The 19741-nt window shown below is 38.4% G+C and overlaps 1 protein-coding gene across 4 annotated transcripts in view; it reads right to left on the bottom strand.

The window, feature by feature from the left end:
• Positions 1 to 1347: 1347 nt before the first annotated feature.
• CASD1 (CAS1 domain containing 1) overlaps positions 1348 to 19741 on the bottom strand; it is a 43920-nt gene continuing 25526 nt past the window's right edge. For 2 of the 4 annotated variants that reach the window (XM_040964503.1, XM_040964505.1), the window contains 9 exons: positions 19408 to 19497; positions 12606 to 12725; positions 11176 to 11332; positions 9750 to 9829; positions 7429 to 7530; positions 5816 to 5956; positions 4939 to 5016; positions 3732 to 3824; positions 1348 to 2844 (listed from right to left, as the gene is read on the bottom strand). In XM_040964503.1, the coding sequence (XP_040820437.1) occupies positions 2578 to 2844; positions 3732 to 3824; positions 4939 to 5016; positions 5816 to 5956; positions 7429 to 7530; positions 9750 to 9829; positions 11176 to 11332; positions 12606 to 12725; positions 19408 to 19497 (1128 nt within the window). In that variant the 3' untranslated portion in view covers positions 1348 to 2577. The remainder of the gene's footprint in view (positions 2845 to 3731; positions 3825 to 4938; positions 5017 to 5815; positions 5957 to 7428; positions 7531 to 9749; positions 9830 to 11175; positions 11333 to 12605; positions 12726 to 19407; positions 19498 to 19741) is intronic. The other 2 variants (XR_005882057.1, XM_040964504.1) reach the window with 2 other exon arrangements.

Below are 19741 nucleotides of genomic sequence, written 5' to 3'. Positions count from 1 at the left end.
ATTTGGAGAATTCCGAGAAACCGCAGACTTTTTCTGCTGCGCTTCCTTTCATGTATCAGTGGCCATTACAGGAAGCAACTGCCCTAGGTCATTTCTCTATTTATTTATCCTTATGGTTTACAATCTAGTGAAAAATAATTTTGGATATGCTTGTAATCACTAAAGTTAATCTTATACCAAACTACAACAGCTTTCTGTAGCATTTGTGGGGAAAAACTACCCATTTTTACCATTTTAATTGAAAACACCCTAAGACAGAATAGTGGGTGACACTGTTATAAAGTACCAGCACCTACAGGGAACAACATGGCGCCGTTCTAAGCACACTAATGGCTTTGGGTGCAGGCTGTTTTTAACGCTTCCATTGGCTAGCCACAAAAACAGGATGGTTTCAAGAAAACAGGGGCTGCTGAGGGTGGAACTGAGTCAAATAAGCATCTTTTTGGAGCCAGACAGGAGATATGTGAATGTGATTTCTATTACAGAAAACCTAACCTTTGTGGATTTATCCCAGTAGACAGTATGTGAGAAAATGCCCAGAGCAATACTCCTACCACGTGTATCGGGCAACTTTCCTAATAACCTCCTATACATAAATATATCCAATAAGCACACTGAAAATATCATGCATTTAAAATATCACATTTTGACTATATTACTTATTATGAAATTCTATGTTAAAAAGCCAAGCTGCTTATTAAAAAGTAAAATACGATAAAGAAAAAGAAACAAGGATTGCCAGATAAATTTTAGGCCTGAGTCCAACGAGGAGAGAAAAGCCTGTTTTTAGCCAGTGTCGTCATTGGAAGACATAAATGCTCCCAAAATTTGAAAGATTGGTTGTCTTTCTTTTTCAATTGTTTTATCAGGAAGAACCTTTTTCAAGTGATAAGACTTACAAGCTAAATTAAAATGCACTTTAGTCATTGGCAAGCTACATGAGCAAGAATAATGTGACCACAGGACTTGGAAGTTTTTGATTTATAACTACACCATTCTCCACTCACAAGGCTGTAGTCTAGGAGGCAGAGCAATGAATCATCACAATTGTCTATCTGGAAAATGTCACAAGACTAAGGGCACAAGAAGGGAAAAAGGGAAAACACACACTTCTGTATAAGAAACATCCTTCAATTACGGGGAACAGATCGTTGGCACACAGAAGTAACTACATTCTGAAAATCTTCATGTAAAATTATTAATAAACCACGATGAGTAAAACTTCCCTGTTAACCAAACTAACCCTTATTCAACTACCACCTAGAAAGCTACGTCTCAACACTGAGTTTGAAAAAGCAAATTTAAGTCAAAATGAGATAGAAATTTGAACCAATCAATGGATCCAGATTTTTTTTAAAAGAACACATATGGTTTAATTGACACTTTGCCAATACAAAAATAAGCATCCACAGAACATTTATTTACTTTTTAAATTACTCCATATTTTCACATACTGAACAGAAAATATATTTTAACCCACACATCATAAAAGCAAGTAAGTGCAATCTTTCAAACATTAAAAATCATAATCAGATATGTACAACAGATAAATAAATGTATACCTTTAACAGCTGGCTTGTAAAAACAAAACAAAACAAAAACATTTACTGCCCAAAGTCATCAATTTACTTAAAATTCTAAGTATGGTCACAGAACTGATTCATAACAATGTGGATCTTTACTACACTGAGTAAGTTTAGGTTCATAAATACATATATTTTTTAAAATAGGAGGGAGAATGATAAGAAATACCAAAATGGCCATAAAGAGCTTTCCAAACATTGGAAATAATATACAAATTAAAGCGGGTAAAGCACATGAAATGGATCCACAGGGTATCCGATAGTACACCGGTATAGCTCCAAAAAGGGAACAAAGTAAATGTTTGAGCGAGAAAGAAAATTTGGCCTTTTCATACAAAGAAGCAGCGACAACATCAACAATGACAAAACCCTGTGATGGAGCCCCAGAACAGCTCTGTGAGACAAAGTGGACAAGGATTAGGCTTGCATCACTGAGAACCACACGAAGGAAAACGTGGCAGAAAGCAGAGTATCAGACATGAACACCCATGAATAAAACGCATACCGCTTAGCATTCCACACCACTGCGCGTAGGACAGGCAGACAATACTACAGTCATTTCTGGGTAACAAAGTTTCCAACGATGCAGGATGTCCCATGATGAAATAGCGATGAAGACAGTCTCATTGCCACAAGTTTAGGAAGTGTCAAAAACACTTGGTGGTGTTGCCTAGGCTAATTAAATCATCTGCACTTTTTACTGGAAAGGTAATCATTTCCCTGCCTTCATATGGTAACTTAAAATCATTTACAAATGGAAATATTGATCCAGTAGAAAACATTTTTCACATGCAGTTCTTTATGATGTGTTCCGGTTCACGTCTTTTTTCCCCCGTAGTTCACGAGGATATATACAAGTCCAGTATATACGACCACGTAGGCGACAGTGTCACCAAACTGGCCTGCTGCTACATGTTTGTTTACACATTCAGAGAGATGCTCTGCTCCTCTATGTGGATTCCATGTAAGCCTGAAGAATTTATTTTTTCGGAATTTAATGTCTTGATTTATCTTGAATGGATGATAAGATGAGGAGTCCACAAAAAAATGCAGCTATACAAGCCAATCTTTTCAAGAGAGATGCATTATCTTTAGGAATAACAATTTGTGCAAGATCATTTGTAATCTGAGAAATTTCATGTGCCACACAGACAAATATAAAAGTGCTGACAATGATGTTGAGCACAGGGTTCCCAGGTATGAGCACCAGGATACCCTTGGTGTCCGCAGCCAGCCATATGTGATACTGGCAGATAAACAGCTAGGAGAAAAAGATACTGGAAGTTAGATACGTAGACAGGGTACATATGAACAAATCAGCTTTCCTGAATTTAATGGATGGCATAATAGTGTTGGAAAGCTTCTCCAGAATCATTGGATCCCATCTCACTACTACCGCGAGAAGGCCACTGCACAGCCCATGTCTGCCTCCACACAGTCTGTTATTACTGAAGAAAATAATAGACTGTTTACTCAAGAGCTCAAAGAAAATGTTTTTATTTTTCCTATCTTAAAAGGCAATTTAATAAATTATATACCATTCATGTTCACAATATTAATTCTAAGATATTTTACTTCAAATAACAGAGCTTATGCTAATCAGTATATATTCCCAAACCTATTATTTAAACTGGTTTTGTGTTTAAATTAGTACTACTTTACACAGAAAATGTTCTTATAATATCCAGACATAATAAGGCGAATTTGACTGTTGTAAGCATCAATAAAATACATTCTAGTAAGATATTTATTACAGAGGTAGATACTGAATAAATTTCCAGCTCCATTTAATCAAATTGTGGTCTCATATCTTTGTTTCATGATGCTGGCAGCTTGGCTGTGGCTGTGCTAAAATACTTAATACAACATGAGAATATTTTGAAAGTCATCTACATTTAGTCACTTTACAGGTTTTAAGAACATTCTAAGCAACTTTACTGATAAGAAACCCTAAGTCTTGTCCCCTGTAAAATCATAAAAAGGAGCTTTGATTTAAATTGGAAGTATGTCAGAGTCTCTCTGTTTCTCTCTCTCACACACACATTTTTTCATATGTAAACACATACATATATATAAATACATCCAGGAATATATACAGGACACAAGACTATAAAAAATAAAGCAAAAGTAAAATATTAATGTACCAACCTCTAATGAAATTCTCCCAAACCAAGCAAAAAATGAACTGTAAACTGAACGGGCATATCCAGGGATATTTCTTATGAGGATGAAGGCTAAAATCTAAAGAAAACCACACAGGCAAACATTAACAATCTGTTTATTAAAATGCATTTTGCATGAAGCCTTCCTTAAGGTAATGACACTATCTTTATGTCCTTGCACTTGACACGTATACAATGGTTTTATAAAACAGTTTTACCAAGTTATTTTAGTCCTTAAAATTAATCAAACTGAGTCTGTCAAACTGTGCTGCTTATCAACCTAACGCAGGCTGAGCTTTTACCTGTTTTATTTTAGACTTGCTGGGGACACAGAAACCTTCCCAAGGCCCTTAGTGTTAGAAAAGCTGACATACAAAAAAGCGGAATGAACTGCCATGATAGAACAGTGTCCCTTCTATAAAGTACATGGCAACTGTTAAGTTCATGGAAAAAATGTACATTATGAAAAACCCATGCAAAGATCTGAAGCTTTTATTTTTCAAAAAATGCTCATCCTTGAAATTAGCTCTCCCATGAACTTTCTGCAGTGCCCGAAGATCCACCTGGTTGGCAACATCCTCTTATGCCAGTCTGCAGAATCCTTCTTCACTGATGGCCACGTCAGTGGACAGCGCATCAGGTCAGGAAGGCCTTCCTGTCCGTGCTGCATGGCCTGCTAAATGGAATCTTGCCCCAAGTTTCCAGGTAGTCCAGTTTCTCTCTGCATGCCTCTGTCCACCCAAACAATCTTCAGGTTTGGGGCTCAGTGGCTCACCTCTCCCCTTTTCCTTTCCTTTTAGGTAAAGCAATTTTGCATTTTTCAGTACTTCAATTTATAGTCTCATATTAAGTAACCAGTTTAGGAAGAAAACATTCATCAACAGAAGAATGCACTTACCACTTGGCAGGCAAGTGGTAGGCATGATAACCAGTGAGAAAAAAACTTAAGTGATAGAAAAGCAACTATGAGAAATTTAATCAGTATTTTCCAGGTGAACATTAAATGGCAGAAACTGAGCTAGGTCATCTCTATGTATGTGACATAGAGATTTTGATAATCTTACTGCCTCAGAAGAAGGCAGGCTGCAGGAAAATGAAGTAACATTTCCTGGAGTGTGAATTCTCTCTGCCTCTAATGACAATGCTCTCGCCAAGAGCTAAGCAGGACAATGTCTCCAGGTCGAGATAATTACCTGTACCACAGAAACAGACGGGTGCAGCTCATTGCAGTCTGCTTTGTTTTTACAACTGCTGGCCCAGATGGAGTAGGTCTAAAACCAAAACAGACAGATCAGCTCCCGGACCCAGGGGAGTGGGGAAGAGCATAATTCCCGCTGTTTTCTCGTAGCTTCTTTGTGGATAACCTGTGCTTCACTGTACCATAAAAAAGCATTGGCAAAAACGGTCCAAAGGTTTGCTGATCCCTGGAATAGAATTCACACAACTGCGCAAACAGAGGAGAGTGGAGAGGAGGACAAGTCTGTGATTTTCTGGAAACACTAGCCACAAGGCAGTGACGGCTCTTTATGTACGACACCAGACATTGCACTTATTCCAATATATGTGTGTGTGTGCATGCGTGTATGTGTGCAGAGAGAAAAAGAGTGAGTAAGCACACCCAAGCCATCTCTTACGCATTAGTCTGATCTACCAAACACCCACACTAGCTGCAGTCGGTCGGCCTGGCTAAAGCCAGCAGGTGGGAGCTCAGCCTGGGTCTCCCACCCGGCTGGCAGGGATGCACCGAGCCATCTCAGCTGCCTCCCGTGGTACAGCTCAGCAGGAAGGGAGAACTGGGAGAAGAGCAAGGCTGGGAACCCTGAAAGGCACGCAGAGTCCTCAATGCTGGCCAAACACCCACTCCTACAACTTTCAATATTCCTTCTTCACTGAGTTCTAAGTTATTCCTATTTTAATTTTATATGTATTTCTTTAAGTTATGTCTAATTTAAAAATAAGAGGGTAAAATAAACATTAAAGATTTATTAAAAAAATAACTGGTTCTCCCACATCTTAATTTTCTATTCCACTTAGTAATTTTCACAAATTAGATTACAATTTAAAACTTACCAGGAAAGAAACTACTGAGATAAACAACAGAAAATTTGACATTCTGTTTGAAAACAGAGGTTCACCCTTTCCTTCAGAAAGAACTTGACGCTTCTGCAAAGCCAAATAAATGAAAGCAAACAGCATCCCATGGAAGACAACCTGCAGAAACAGAAATACTCCATGTACAACAGCTGCTTTGCTGATGAAGTAAGGCGTGCAAGCAGGTGGGTTAGAAGCCTGAAGCTCTGCATTTTTCAGCAGCACTGAAATTTCAATCTTTGCAGTAACTGAAGTCATAAGGACAATTCAAAACTGATAGCACAAAGACTCATAAAAATAGATGATAAAGTTTCAATGCACCCAACAAAGAAAAACATAATTTATACTGGTCCTTTCGGTCAGATAAAACAAATAATAACAACAGCAAGTCATAGTTGTATAACTATGCATGTATACATGTAAAAGAGGGGAAAATATTAGTGGGCCAGAAGGCACAAGCACTTTCTTCTTTAAAGACTTAATTATTGTAATAGACTGCATGTTTGTATCGGCAGTAAGTACATGTCCTCGGTGTGACAGTTTCGGAGGTGACATCTCTGGGGTGAAAGCACTACAAAGTGCCCTTTCGAAGAGATTTTGGAGACAGTTCCCTCACTTCTTGCTTTCTGGGAGGAAACAGTGAAAAGTCAGCTGTCTGTGAGCCAGGAAGTAGGTGCCCATCAACACCTCATCTGTGGCCACTTCACCTGGGACCTTGGAGCCGCCAGAATGGGCAGAAAGACACTGTGGATCTTGAGGATTTTCTCAGCCCGGAGTATTCTGTCACAGCAGCCTAACAGACCATGGTAATTGTTACAGTACAATGCTCTACTGAAAATGTTGAGAATTTAAATCATTATATATGAAGACTTTAACAAATATTTTTGTTAGGATGTGGGTTTGGAAATATAATGTACTTTTGAAAGTGTACAAAATAGGCACTAAATTGTACACTAAATGCCTCACTTAGAATACCCGGTTGACAGGAAAAAGAGTTGTCAGAAATGGAAGGGAAAGGAGAGTGAAGTAAAATACTGAATATTTATTTAGTATGTATCATGTTCCAAGTGTTACGCTAGGTGTTTTACATTGTCTTAACTGAGTATTAATGCTGTTACCAGATTATATTAATGGGGTAACCCAAAACATTCCTCCTTCAAGTTCTCTCCCACAAAACTCAGGCTGCATAGTTTGGTACTCTGTTAGAAATCATGATGTTGGGTTTCAAACTAGATGATCACGCCTTATTAGAAGCCTAGTGGCATGTCTTCTATCATGCCACATAGGGCACATATTAAAGTCCAGTACTGACTGTTTGAACGGTTGATGTGAACATGTCATGGATTACTCAAAAACCAAAGTTACAACTCTGACAAATGCTACTTTGTCAACCTTTTCTACCATTTTTTTGTGGATATAAATGCACGTGTATACCATGGGATATCATTTTGGGAAAAGGGCGCTAGTGAACTTCTTCACTAACTAAAGCATGGTTATTTATCCTGAAGCAAAAGCAAAAAAAGTTCAAAATTTCAGGTCAGTTTCTAATGGTATAACTGGAAATGGCAAAATAGGACAGAGTAAATACATACGTAACGGTCTAACCTCCATCTGAACCACCATTCGTACACATTCCCTTGCAGCTCAAAGCACTTGGACAACGGCCAGAGAGAAAAGATCTTCTCAAATGCACCCTGAGAAAAGCAACCCGGGAAACATGAGATCAAGGTGATAGCAATGAACACGGTGCCATCTCTTCAAAGGTTAGGATTACAGAAGGTTCATCCACGCTTCAAAACTTCTATTCTATTTGGAAACAGAATTTCACTTAAAATTCATATGGAAGTTAATTTGCTTTGGCAAGCCTTACAGGTTTGTTTGTTTTTATGTTAAGGCTTTAAACTTATTTTTACTTCATACAAAATGCCAGAGATTCCTATTTTTAAAAATTTGCCAATGGAAAAATTGTTTTATTTAAGATAATCTAATATATAAAACAGCTAATATTTACTAATGAAATGAAAAAATATAAAATACTCAGCCAATATAGTATCAATTGCCCACAAAAGGAGTGCTACAGGTTTTTCTTTCTGCAATGCCATTGAGGATCTATTACTGCAATTAACTATTTGGGTTAAAAGGGCCTTCTGATTTAGCTGCCTTAATCGGTCATATCTAACTACCATTACTAGCATTTAAAACAAAATTTATATTTTTACTTGGATCAAGTTAGTGATGGTGTCCTTGAATCAAATGACAGCCTGGAAAATGGGCAAACGTCTTCGGTACACTCCTGCACATTAATGAAGTATTTCAAAGAAGAAAATAAAAAATCGTCATTTCCAGGGTAGAGGATGACAACAAACTCCATTAAAGAAAGCTCCATTATCACTACTGTCACATTAAAAAGTGACATCAATATTTTAAAGGATATGAGAAACAAGGAAAAATGTGAAAATAATGTTGTACTTTAGGTAATGCTGAATCATCGGTCAGAAGAACTTCACTATTTTCACAACAGACAATGGTCTTCATCTGATATTGTACACAGCATAGAAAAAATAGTTCAAAAATTCCAAAATCTATTCCTGATAAAATTAAGGAAATCTCTTACCAAGAGTTACAATTGAAACTACTTCAGGGTCACACACACTGATATGGATACAGAAAAAAAAAATGACAATATATCAATGATATAATCTTAAGGACCAGACATTACGTGGCATGCTTCTAACATGTATGCTTCTATGCTTCTATGCTTCTATGTATGCTTCTAACATTTCTAGTTCAGATGTATTTACGTGCTCAACATATGTTCAGTGCACACCCACTGAAAGTCAGGCCACTGCTGCTCAGTGTCAGTGCCTGCTTGATGGACAGCACCAGATTTAAGTGGGGCAACCTTTGTAGTTTCCCTACTGAACATTGGGTGAGCTTGCTATTTTTCTCTCTCAGAAGCAACCACAGAGTGGTGGGGATTTCAATGACTGACAAGTACTTGCTGCTATTACCTGACTATTTCTTTACACATTTTCTTCTGATTTTATTTATCCATGGAAATCTTGGGTTTCCAGCAGAAAAAAAAAATAATTCTAAATATGGAAACAAGTATACAAGCTCACCAAAGTCAAAACAAAACTTCAAAACTACCTAATGGGCTTGCACATGCACATAAAGTGCTTGCAGGGCTTTTACACCTAACACAATCAGGTTCAACAGAGTGCTGGCGACGCAGATAAGCTGCAGAGTGTGTCACCACAACAGGCATGCCAATTAAAATATTTTGTTATAAAAATCATGCTACCCAAGTGGCAAATCTGCCCGACATGCTTAACCAGCAAGTGGCAGATGGCTACCCACTCATTTAACTAAAAATCCCAATCAAATTAATCTCAGCAGAATTGGTAAATACAAGATTACATCAAGGAAAAACACAATGTTTATTAAACATATTACAGATACACAAAACTCTTTGCTCCTAAGTTGGTTTTATTAACTGCCCAAATTTTACTCCACACAGTTATAGAGAAACATAAAGTAATACTTTGATGCAATGAATAATGCACAAACAAAGCTGCAAGTTCTGTCAGGGGAATTTTGATCTCCACTTAGCGTAGTGTCTTATAAGAGGCATTCAATAAACTTTTGATTGATCAAAGTCAAGTAAAATGGATCTGGAACAATTGCCAGAGGAAGAGCCTTAAATTGCTCTTACAACAAAAACAGTGGTAACAGAAGCAGCTAGGCCTCAAAGAATTACACTGAGTAGTCAGCTGCAGAGTAACATTTTTATTATAGTCATTAAAAAATGAAGCTAACAACCAAAAAAAAAAAAAAAACTCTGACTCTTCTCACATACTGTACTAGACCTGAATTTTAAAATATTAAAAATACAAACAAAAACTATACCAACCTGAGAATATGCCAAAAAACAAATGCACAGCAGCAAAAAGGCCAATTTCAATAGCAAACCAAAATGCCACAAACAATTTCCTAGAAGAGAAAATGGTTTAATTTACTAAAAAAAATGTTTGTATTAGACAACAGATTAAATTTCTATTTTTCATATTTATGCCTTTTATTATTCTTAAAGTAATTTTAGGTCACAAATGAGACTACACAAAACACATCTGGAAAGCAAACGCTGAAAGTATCGCAGAAGGGAACGAAGGCTGGGCTCTCCTTGCTAGGGACAAGGCTTACTAGTCCACTAGGAATACAATGTAAAACACTGCCTGGACTCGGGTCTATCTATTCATTACTGAAAGCTATAACAAGATTTAGAACAATACTCTCAATAAATTTAACTGATTCATGCTAAGTATAACACTTCCTAAACATTAATATTCCAAGGACAGAGTGTAAACTTCTAGAATGATTAGGGTCTGACCGTAAGATACATTCTAACAGATACAGTCTATATTATATATTTGACAGATACACATGTTGTTTACTTGGTGGACATGCCAAGTATTTGTAAATTACAGAGGCTGTCCTAAGATCCTAGTGGACTTTATCATAGAAACAGGAAACTAAATCCTCCAGGAAAAACAACTTGATACAGCAATGGAAGAAATGGAAAAATAATGTTTGATATGTCATTTGGTTGAAAGAATCAAGTTTTTTTTTTTCCCCAAAAAACAGGAATAAGATTTTACTTTATGATATGATCTTAAGGGGAAAAAAGCATTAAGATAAATGACTGTGGCCTCACTTTGAGTAGTTTCAGTACTGGGATATGCAAAATAGAAAATAACCTTGTATACTTTTGTTGCCTTTTATATAAAACAGGCTGATAATAATTGCTTAGATAGTTGTCTAGAAGATAAACTATATTAGTGACTTTAAACTTTGTTGGACATAAGAGACCTTTTTGCAGATGAATGTTTAGTCATAGATAAGAAATATATACATATATATTCATATATTCAGCATACGTAAGACATCAAATCATGCAGATTTGCACAGTGAAGTGGGGTGCTGGGGTACGGAATTCCACTTGGCACTCCCAGCTGTCTTACAGTCACCTCTACTCTTGCTCTACATAAAATAATTTGAAAGCGGTTGTTAGAGTTAATGTGTAAAGTAGTTTTGAGAAGATTAAATTGAAAAATGATAAAAACACACATACGTGCAAACTATTATTCTGTACTGTTACATTACTTAAACTACTTCTTTGTAACATTTTAGAAAAATAGTTCAAAATTTAAAATGTCATAAATACCCATAAATTTAAATTGCCTGTATCTCTTAATCTAAAAAATAGCCTTCAGCAACTAAAATATTCATTTATCACAATGAAAGAATATATTTATTAACAGCAGAAACAGCATATTTACCATTTGCTTTTTTTTGGGTTATTTGTGGCCACAGTGCTAGAGTGACATATATGACCATGAACCATACAGTGACCAAGGGGACAAAGTAATAGAATTGGTAAGGCCGATCCATTACTATGCATAACACCACCACCAGGAAATTGAGACGAAACAAGACCTAGTAAAAAGCAGAAAGCAAGCATTTTCATTCTAGGCTTTGTACAAAGACAGATATCTCTGAGAGTATATAAATACTTAAGACCCAAATAATAACCGCACAAGTATATTTTACTAGTCCCTAAAATTACATTTACTCTATAATCACTGTAAAGAGCTGAATATAAAATATTTATGCATTGTAATTTTAACTAAGTCCCAGCAACACACCAGCTGAACTGTCCTCTGGCTACATTTTGTGAAATGCAGGAAAAAAAATCATCAGCCTTTCCAGGGAAGGTTGATAGAGCAGTCCTCCTTGCCAGGGATAGGATGATGTAAAGAAAGGGGTGGTTATTTCATCTCCTGTTTGACACCGGTTGACCCCATCTGTGATTAAACTGACAGGTGTTGTAGATTCAAAATAATATTACTCAGATTAAAAAGTGTATTTGGGGGCATGGCATGGGGGAGAGTGTCTATTGTGCCAGCATTGCAAATGGGTGCTATTTTGAGTTCTGGCTGTTCACTTCTGATCCAGGTCCCTGATAACATGCCTGTGAAAGAAAGCAATGAAAGATGCCCAAGTGGGTGGCCACACGGGAGACCTGCAAGGATCCAGCTTCATCCATGGTGGCCATTCAGTGAGCGTGCCAGCAGATGGAAAAGCTCCTCTCTGTGAAGTGGCCTTTCGAATAGGCATAAATCTTCAAAACAATAATAAACAGTTTTGTAGAAACTGTTCTTGGGATCTCTACAACATTCATTTTCAATATTGACATTAATCAAAAACACACACAAAAAAATCTGAACGGGATTTATATTAGCATTTTATCACTGACTACATAACCTTGGGGAAATTATATAAATTTTCTGAACCTTATCTGTGAACATAAAGACAAATTTTCAGAATTGTAATGGGGGTGGTTGGAGGGAATCATGTAAATAATGTTTAGAAAACTGTCTAGCACAAAGTGGAGGCAATAAATATTAATCTTTTTCTCAGAGAAAAATAATTAACTCCAGGTAATTATGTACATTCCTATAAAACTAAAGTGAATCAGCAATGTGGTCCCTTGTGTAGCACAGTTTTTATTATATTTTCTTCCAAATTATATTTTCCTTCTACTACCAATAACTAACTTACCTCAAGTTACTAAACACAAAAATAATACATAGAGTGTTATCTCAGAAATTCAAATGACTCATGGTCTTGTAATAATATTTAAATTTTCCCAAGAGGCACAGAGAATATTAAATTGGCGGATAAACAAAATGGCACAATGCATCCTTACCTGACATACTCTATGGATTCCGAAGTCTCCTTTGATCCAGAAATATGAGAAATGTCCGTACCCTGTCTGAAACAGATAGGCAGCAACCAGAACTCGAATGTGCATGTACACGGGCAGAAACTGTGGACGGAGACAAACAGCGAAAATACACAACGGTCACCAAACAGTATCTTGATTTATAAAGAACACCATTTTCATTTTGGCATTAGCTGAATGGTACGATCTATTGAATATTCTAGCAATGACCACACGATGTAGACTTGGGAATCAGACTGATCCAGGTTCAAATTCTGTAGGTTTCTGTTATGTGATTAAAAAGCCAGAGATGATGGCGTGGGTGTCCCTGTTAACCATGTGCGAAATGCAGATGGACGTTCTGGCCCCTGGCTTCAGCCTCGCCCAGCACTGGCTACTGCATCTGAGGAATTAAAAAGTAACCAACAGGCAGAAGGTCTGTCACTGTGATTGTTTCTAGTTTTATTCTCACTGTAAAGGCAGATTTACAGAGAAGGAGAGACAAAAAGATCTTTCATGTGCTGGTTCACTCCCCAAAGGGCTACCATGACCAGAGCTGAGCTGAGCTGATCCAAAGCCAGCAGCCAGGAACTTGTTCCAAGTCTCCAATGTGGGTTGGAGGGTCCCAAGGCTTTGGGCCGTGCTCCACTGCTTTTCCAGACCCGAAGCAGGAGCCTGCTTGGGAAGTGGGGCAGCCAGCGCATAAACCCGTGCCCATATGGGATCCTGGCGCTTGCAAGGGGAGGATTTAGCCATTGAGCCATGGCACAAGGCCCTGTCACTGTGACTTCTAAATTAACCGATTAATCATTGAAACATGGTCAGTGGGGCCAGCACTGTGGCATAGTGGGTAAAGCAAGAGCCTAGGATGCCGGTATCCATACGGGTGCTGGTCTGAGTCCTGGCTGTTTCATTTCTGATTTAGCTCCCTGCTAATCTACTTTGGAAAGCAGAAAAGATAGCCCAAATGCTGGTGTCCCAGCACCCAAGTGGGAGGCCAGGAGAAAGCTCCTGGCTCCTGGCTTCCACCTGGCCCAGCCCCCAGTGTTGTGAACTAGTGGATGGAAAATCTCTCTATCGCCCCATCTCTCTTTGTAACTTTACCTTTCAAATAATTTTTTAAAAGCCAAATGTTCATTTATACTCTTTATTACCATTTGTTATATAAGTTGATCTTTTACAATAAATATGCAAATAATTTAGAAGCATTATTTCCCTCCCATTCTGATTTCATGAAATTATTTTGTTTTATAATCCTATAAGAGCATATTCTAATCATTACATTCATTTATTAAGGTTTGTAACCTCAGAACACAGCCATTTCACCTGCATGGACCTGTTTATTCTGACTTAGGATGTTCTTCCCCCAACCACATTTTGCTTATTCAAATCTCATTCTTCAACCGAACCCAAAACTCCAATATTTTACTATTTACTGAAAATCATATCTCCTACCTGTGAGTTCCTACATCAACAAGCTAGGTGTCTAGCAGATTTATTTATTAGCTTTCATCATTAGTCTTTTGAAATGTCTTACTGTTGTATCAGAATATCTCAGTCATGAAAGCAGCAAATGTAGGACTAAAATAATCTCAGAATTTATTCAATCCAGAAGTTCACTCTTACCTTATTCCTGAATACACTCTAAAATACCTCCTTCATGATCTGACCAAGCCTGCTATAACTAGAAAACAGAACCCCGGAAGGCAGTCTGCTTTAATGGGCACTGACTGCCACAAAGTTTTTTTTTCTTTCATGAAAAATTTAAGTCTATTATGTAAGAGCTACTGTATTTACCTCTCTATGGCACCACTGTCCAACAGAAACAAAGCATGAGCCACTGAAGTAATTTTTAAAATGTGGCTAGAACACTCAAAAAGTTAAAGGGGGAGGCAGTACTTTGCCCAGTGGTTAAGAGTACCACATTCCACACAGGAGGTCCAGGGTTAAACACAGCTGCACCTGGCTCCTTACTCGAGGCTACTGCTAATGCAACTCTCAAAGACTGCAGTGATGTTTCAAGAAACTGGGTGCCCGCCACCCACATTGAAGATCTGTATGGAGTTCTCAGCTCCTGACTTCAGCTTTGTATCAGCCCTGGTCATCCTGGCCATTTGGGGAGTAAATTAGTTGAGAAGAACTCTTCATCTCTCCACCCCCTCCTCTCTCTCAAATAAATAATTTTCTTTTAAAAGCTGGGGCTGGTGTTGTGGCAGAGTAAGCAAAACTGCTGCCTGCCACACAAGCATCTACATAGGTGCTGGTTCATATGATGCCTGCTCCTATTTCAATCCAGCTGTCTGTTCATGGCCTGAAGATACTTAATGGTTTGGACCTGTCACCCTCATGGGAGATCTGGAGGACTCCCTGGGCTTCTTGCTTTGGCCAGGCCCAGTGTTGGCCATTGTGGCTATCTGGGGAATGAGGCAACAAATGGAAGAGCTATCTTTGCCTCTCTCTCTCCCTCATCGTATTCTTGACTTGCAAAATAAACCATCAATCAAACAAAAAAGCTAAAAGCAGGTAAAACGAATTTTAATACATATATTTTACATAAACATTACCATTTCCAAATTAAATATTTTACATCTTATATGCAGTTTTTAAATATGAATTTCATACTTAATCTTATATTTCATACTTTCAGAATACCTCAATCATGATTAGCTACATTTCAATTGCTTAACAGCCACACACAGTTCATGGTTACCATGATGGAGTCTACTTCTAGGGTCATATGCACAGCAAATCACACTTAGATGTAGCAGCTTTATAGATATTTGAAAACAAATGCCAAACTCAGGCTAACGGTTCCCAATTGTTTTCATCAATCTCTATAAAATTTTCAAGTCCCTTCGAGCTGGGCTGAGATTGCAAAGTTGTTGGACTTAGACTTAAGCAATATATTTGTTTGGAGATTATACTTAAACAATATATCTCATATAACTGCATTAAATAGAGTTCCTGCCAAGTCCCTGCCAAGGCTGGCCTGTTACACATTTCATGTAATATTTCTCTCAACTTTTAAGGCACTGTAAACCAAGAGAAAAGTTGTGGGGCTAGCAGAATGAACGCCGTCAGGTCGAGCTGAACACTTCAACGGCATGTGGCAGGCTGGATGACAGCACTCCCAAATATTTCACCACTTATCTTCTAAGAAAGGACAGGTTCCTAGATGGCCACACTATCATTAACAGGCCCCCAAAATGTAATATGAATATAGTATTATCCACTATCTAATCCGTACTCAGACTTCACAGATTACCCCAGGAATCCTCTATGGCTAAAAAATGTTATTTTTTTTGTCTACAAATCTTGAGTCAGGGAGCAACCTTGACTTGGTCGGCCAGCCTCCTTAACCCCCTTTCACCCAGACTGCTTTTCCTCCTGTTGCTCATGAGTCTGTACTACTTACAATAAAAATTTTAATATTAAAAATATATGTGGGGCCCGGTGCGGTGGCGCAGTGGTTAAGGTCCTCGCCTTGCACGCCCGGGATCCCATATGGGCGCTGGTTCTAATCCCGGCAGCCCCTCTTCCCTTCCAGCTCCCTGCCTGTGGCCCGGGAAAGCAGTCGAGGACGGCCCAAGGCTTTGGGACCCTGCACCCGCGTGGGAGACCCGGAAGAGGCTCCTAGCTTCATATCGGCACAGTCCCGGCTGTTGCGCTCACTTGGGGAGTGAATCATCGGACAGAAGATCTTCCTTTCTGTCTCTCCTCTCTGTATATCCGCCTTTCCAATAAAAAAAATAATAATAAAAAATTTTTTTTAAAAATGTGAAATTTCAACTTCATTATGTTTAACAGCTGTGCTGATTGCTGGTTCTATTCTTTTTCTATTCCCACAATTTCCCCTGAAAACATTTAACTGAGGTCTCATAATAAAAGATTACAAACAAAGAAAAACAAAACATAATGGAACACAAATTATCTAACATATTTCTATATTCCAAACCTGTTGCCCTACCCATGTCTCATAGCTATGCTTCCAAACATGTTTTGTGAAATATACTGACTTTATATGAGTAAGTAAATTAATTAAAAACAAAAGAATTTACACTAACAAACACAGTATGCCAGACCATCTGGATTATTTGAATAATTCTCTGGAATTTCTGCCACTGTTTCTCTTTCACCACAAAAAAATGGTACAACGTGCTTAGCTAAAAATAAAAACATTAAGATTAGGTAATGAAAATAATCAAAACAGCTTACAAGTTTTTAAAGATTTTTAAAATATTTGCATACTTGAAAGGAGGAGTCAGAGACGGAGGGAGAGACTGAGAAAGAGATTTCCCATATGTCGGTTCACTCCTCAAGTGGCCGCAGCTGGGGCCAGGACAAGCTGAAGCCCGGATCCAGGAGCCAAGAGCCTGGTCAATGTCTGCCCTCTTGGGTCACAGGGGCCCAAGTTCATGCGCCATCTTCCGCTGCTTCCCATGTTAGAAGGCACATGGATTGGATGTGAAGTATCTAGAACTCAAACCATACGTGATGCCGACATTGTAGGTGGTAGCTTAACCTGCAGTACCACCAAGTACACCCTTAAAAGTGTTGAAATAAGATTAATCCCTCAGTTACCTAACTACCAAACTCCCAAATGTAATTTATGCCATTAATGCTTTGCCAGTATAGAAACAGATCATTTCTAACCACAACACCTAATATAAAGGAACAAGCATATGGTAATTAATCATTACAAATGATTTGTTAATTTAAAGTATGTAGTTCCAGAACAGGGATAGTTTAAAAACTGCAATTTAGGACACATCGGGATATGATCAAAAAAGATACATTAGAATGCTAGGTTGGTAAATGATTATAATATGATCGAAACTCTTTATAGACTCACTGATATGAAGAACTTTAATCTGCAATTAATTCTTTGTATCTAATTTTTATAGGAGGATTGCCTTTTAATATGTCAGTGATTAATTACATTGCTAATGGGCATTTTCTTAAAACAAACTCTTTTTTTTCCTTCCAATTAGCCCAGTCTTTGTTCCAATGTCAGTTATTTCTGGTATTAAACTGTCCCTTTACTTACTCCTTGAAAAATATCTAGATCTATTCTATGAATTCTGAGCTGGACCTATAAATTTAGTCTCACTTAAAAAAAAAAAAAAAAGAAATAAAAAAGACCTTCTGCCTGCTGGTTCACTGGAGCCGAGTCAATCCAAAGCCAGAAGCCAGGAGCCTCTTCCACGTCTCCCATGCACGTGCAGGGTCCCAGGGCTTTGGGTTATTCTCTTCCGTTTTCCCAGGCCACATGCAGGGAGCTAGTTGGGAAGTAGAGCAGCTGGGACATGAATAGCACCCATATGGGATCCCAGTGTATGCTGGGCAAGAATTCAGCCACTAGGCTATGGCGCCAGGACCAAGTCTTACTATAGCTCTCCTCACATCACTTTTACCCTTGTGGCTTTTGCAAAAACTAACCGAATGCACTAAATCCCACCCGGCGGCATCAGCCGGAACAGCCACAGATGAATACATCATGGCCATGGAATTTCTCTAAAGATTACATTTCACTCCTTCTGCCTTCACCCCTCTGGCAAACTACCAATAATTTTTAAGTGAAGAATAGTGAAGAAAGACATCTTTTGTAAGTTTTAGGGTTATCTGAAAACTTTGAGGAATAATACTGTTTACCTAATTTTTTTTTTAAGATTTAGAACATTTATTTGAAAGGCAGTTACAGAGAGACAGATCCACCTGCTGGTTCACTCCCCAAATAGCCTAAACAGCCAGAGCTGCGCTGGGGCCAAGCCAGGAGGCAGGAGCCTCTTCTGGATCTCCCAAATGGGTACAGGGTCCTAAGCCATACCTGGCTGCTTTCCCAGGCCATCAGCAGGGAGCTGACTTGCCAGTGGCACAGCCAGGACATGGACTGGTGCCCTTCAGGGATGCCATCCAGCAGGCGGGGGCAATGGTGCCCCCTCTCTACCTTACCGCTGCCATGACACCTCCGAAATACTCCTTTCTGCTGACACTGCTCTTATCTCAGATTAGCACTCCGATGCTGATTCCAGATGTGCTTTAGCAGAGCAAACAAAGGCATGTAGCAGGAGTTCCCACACACTGAGCTTCTTAAATTTTTCAGTTATATTTTAGGGGAAATCATTTTGTACCTTCACTATAAGAACTGGTATGAAGAACTGGTCCGTAGGCCGACCCACTAAAGCTTGCTTTAACTGTAATGCAGACAGAATGTTCCAGCGCAACTCAGTGAGCACAGACCATGACAATCACACAGCTTTTAAGATTGCCAGGGAAGAAGAAGCTTCTGGCCAGGTGCAAGGACATTACTGTCCCCAAGGCACCGGGGTCCCCAAGACTGACAAGTTCCTGTGTCTGCATTCTCTGGGACAGGGAGTTTTAATGTTTCCTATTTATTTAAAATGTGTAAATTATAACGAAGGGGAGAACATAAGATACACCAATCTAATTTAATTTGTATGGTAATTTGTTTACTACAAATCCTTTGTAATTGTCAGACACAAAATTTACTTCTAACTTTAACTGTTCACCAAGATGATGTGAAATAGTATTGTTAAATATAAGCCATTTGTATTACACTAAAATTGAGGTCAAGCAAGTATAAACTATTGTCCCACCTTTTTAAGACAAATAATTTTGCTTTTAAAATTGAAGAGTTAAGAGGAGAATAAAAAGAGAAGTTACGTGTGAGCAAAGAAAGAAGGGTCTCTGAGAAAACACACAGAGACGTCCTGGGAGCGCCAGAGCGGCCCCGGCTCCTCCGCTTTGCAGACTCAGTCCCGCTTACCGTGCTCGCTCCCGAGATGTGGTAGATCAGAATCACCAGCTGCATCCAGCCCTTCCACTCATCCGTCTGCTCTCTGTTTAACACTTTTGTCTGTGCAGAGAAACCAACACGAGCTTAAAACTCACTCTAAGATAACTTTAAAACAGTGCATATCAGGTACATTGAATTCTCTCAGAGGATACAAAGCTAATGTTTCTTTCTAAAGAACATTTTTACTATGGGCAGCCAAAAATAATATTTTATTTCTTTTGAAAAGCTATAACAAAAAGCTTAAAAATTCAATATGGATTTATAAGGATAAACTAAGATATTTTGAATAGTTAATATTTATTTT

Source organism: Ochotona curzoniae, unplaced genomic scaffold (genome assembly GCF_017591425.1).
Source record: "Ochotona curzoniae isolate NIBS_2020 unplaced genomic scaffold, NIBS_Ocur_1.0 scaffold_3835, whole genome shotgun sequence".
In the NCBI taxonomy this organism is placed as follows: Eukaryota; Metazoa; Chordata; class Mammalia; order Lagomorpha; family Ochotonidae; genus Ochotona; species Ochotona curzoniae.
Note: the sequence above shows the minus strand (reverse complement) of the source record. Positions and strands in the feature narration are given on the sequence as shown.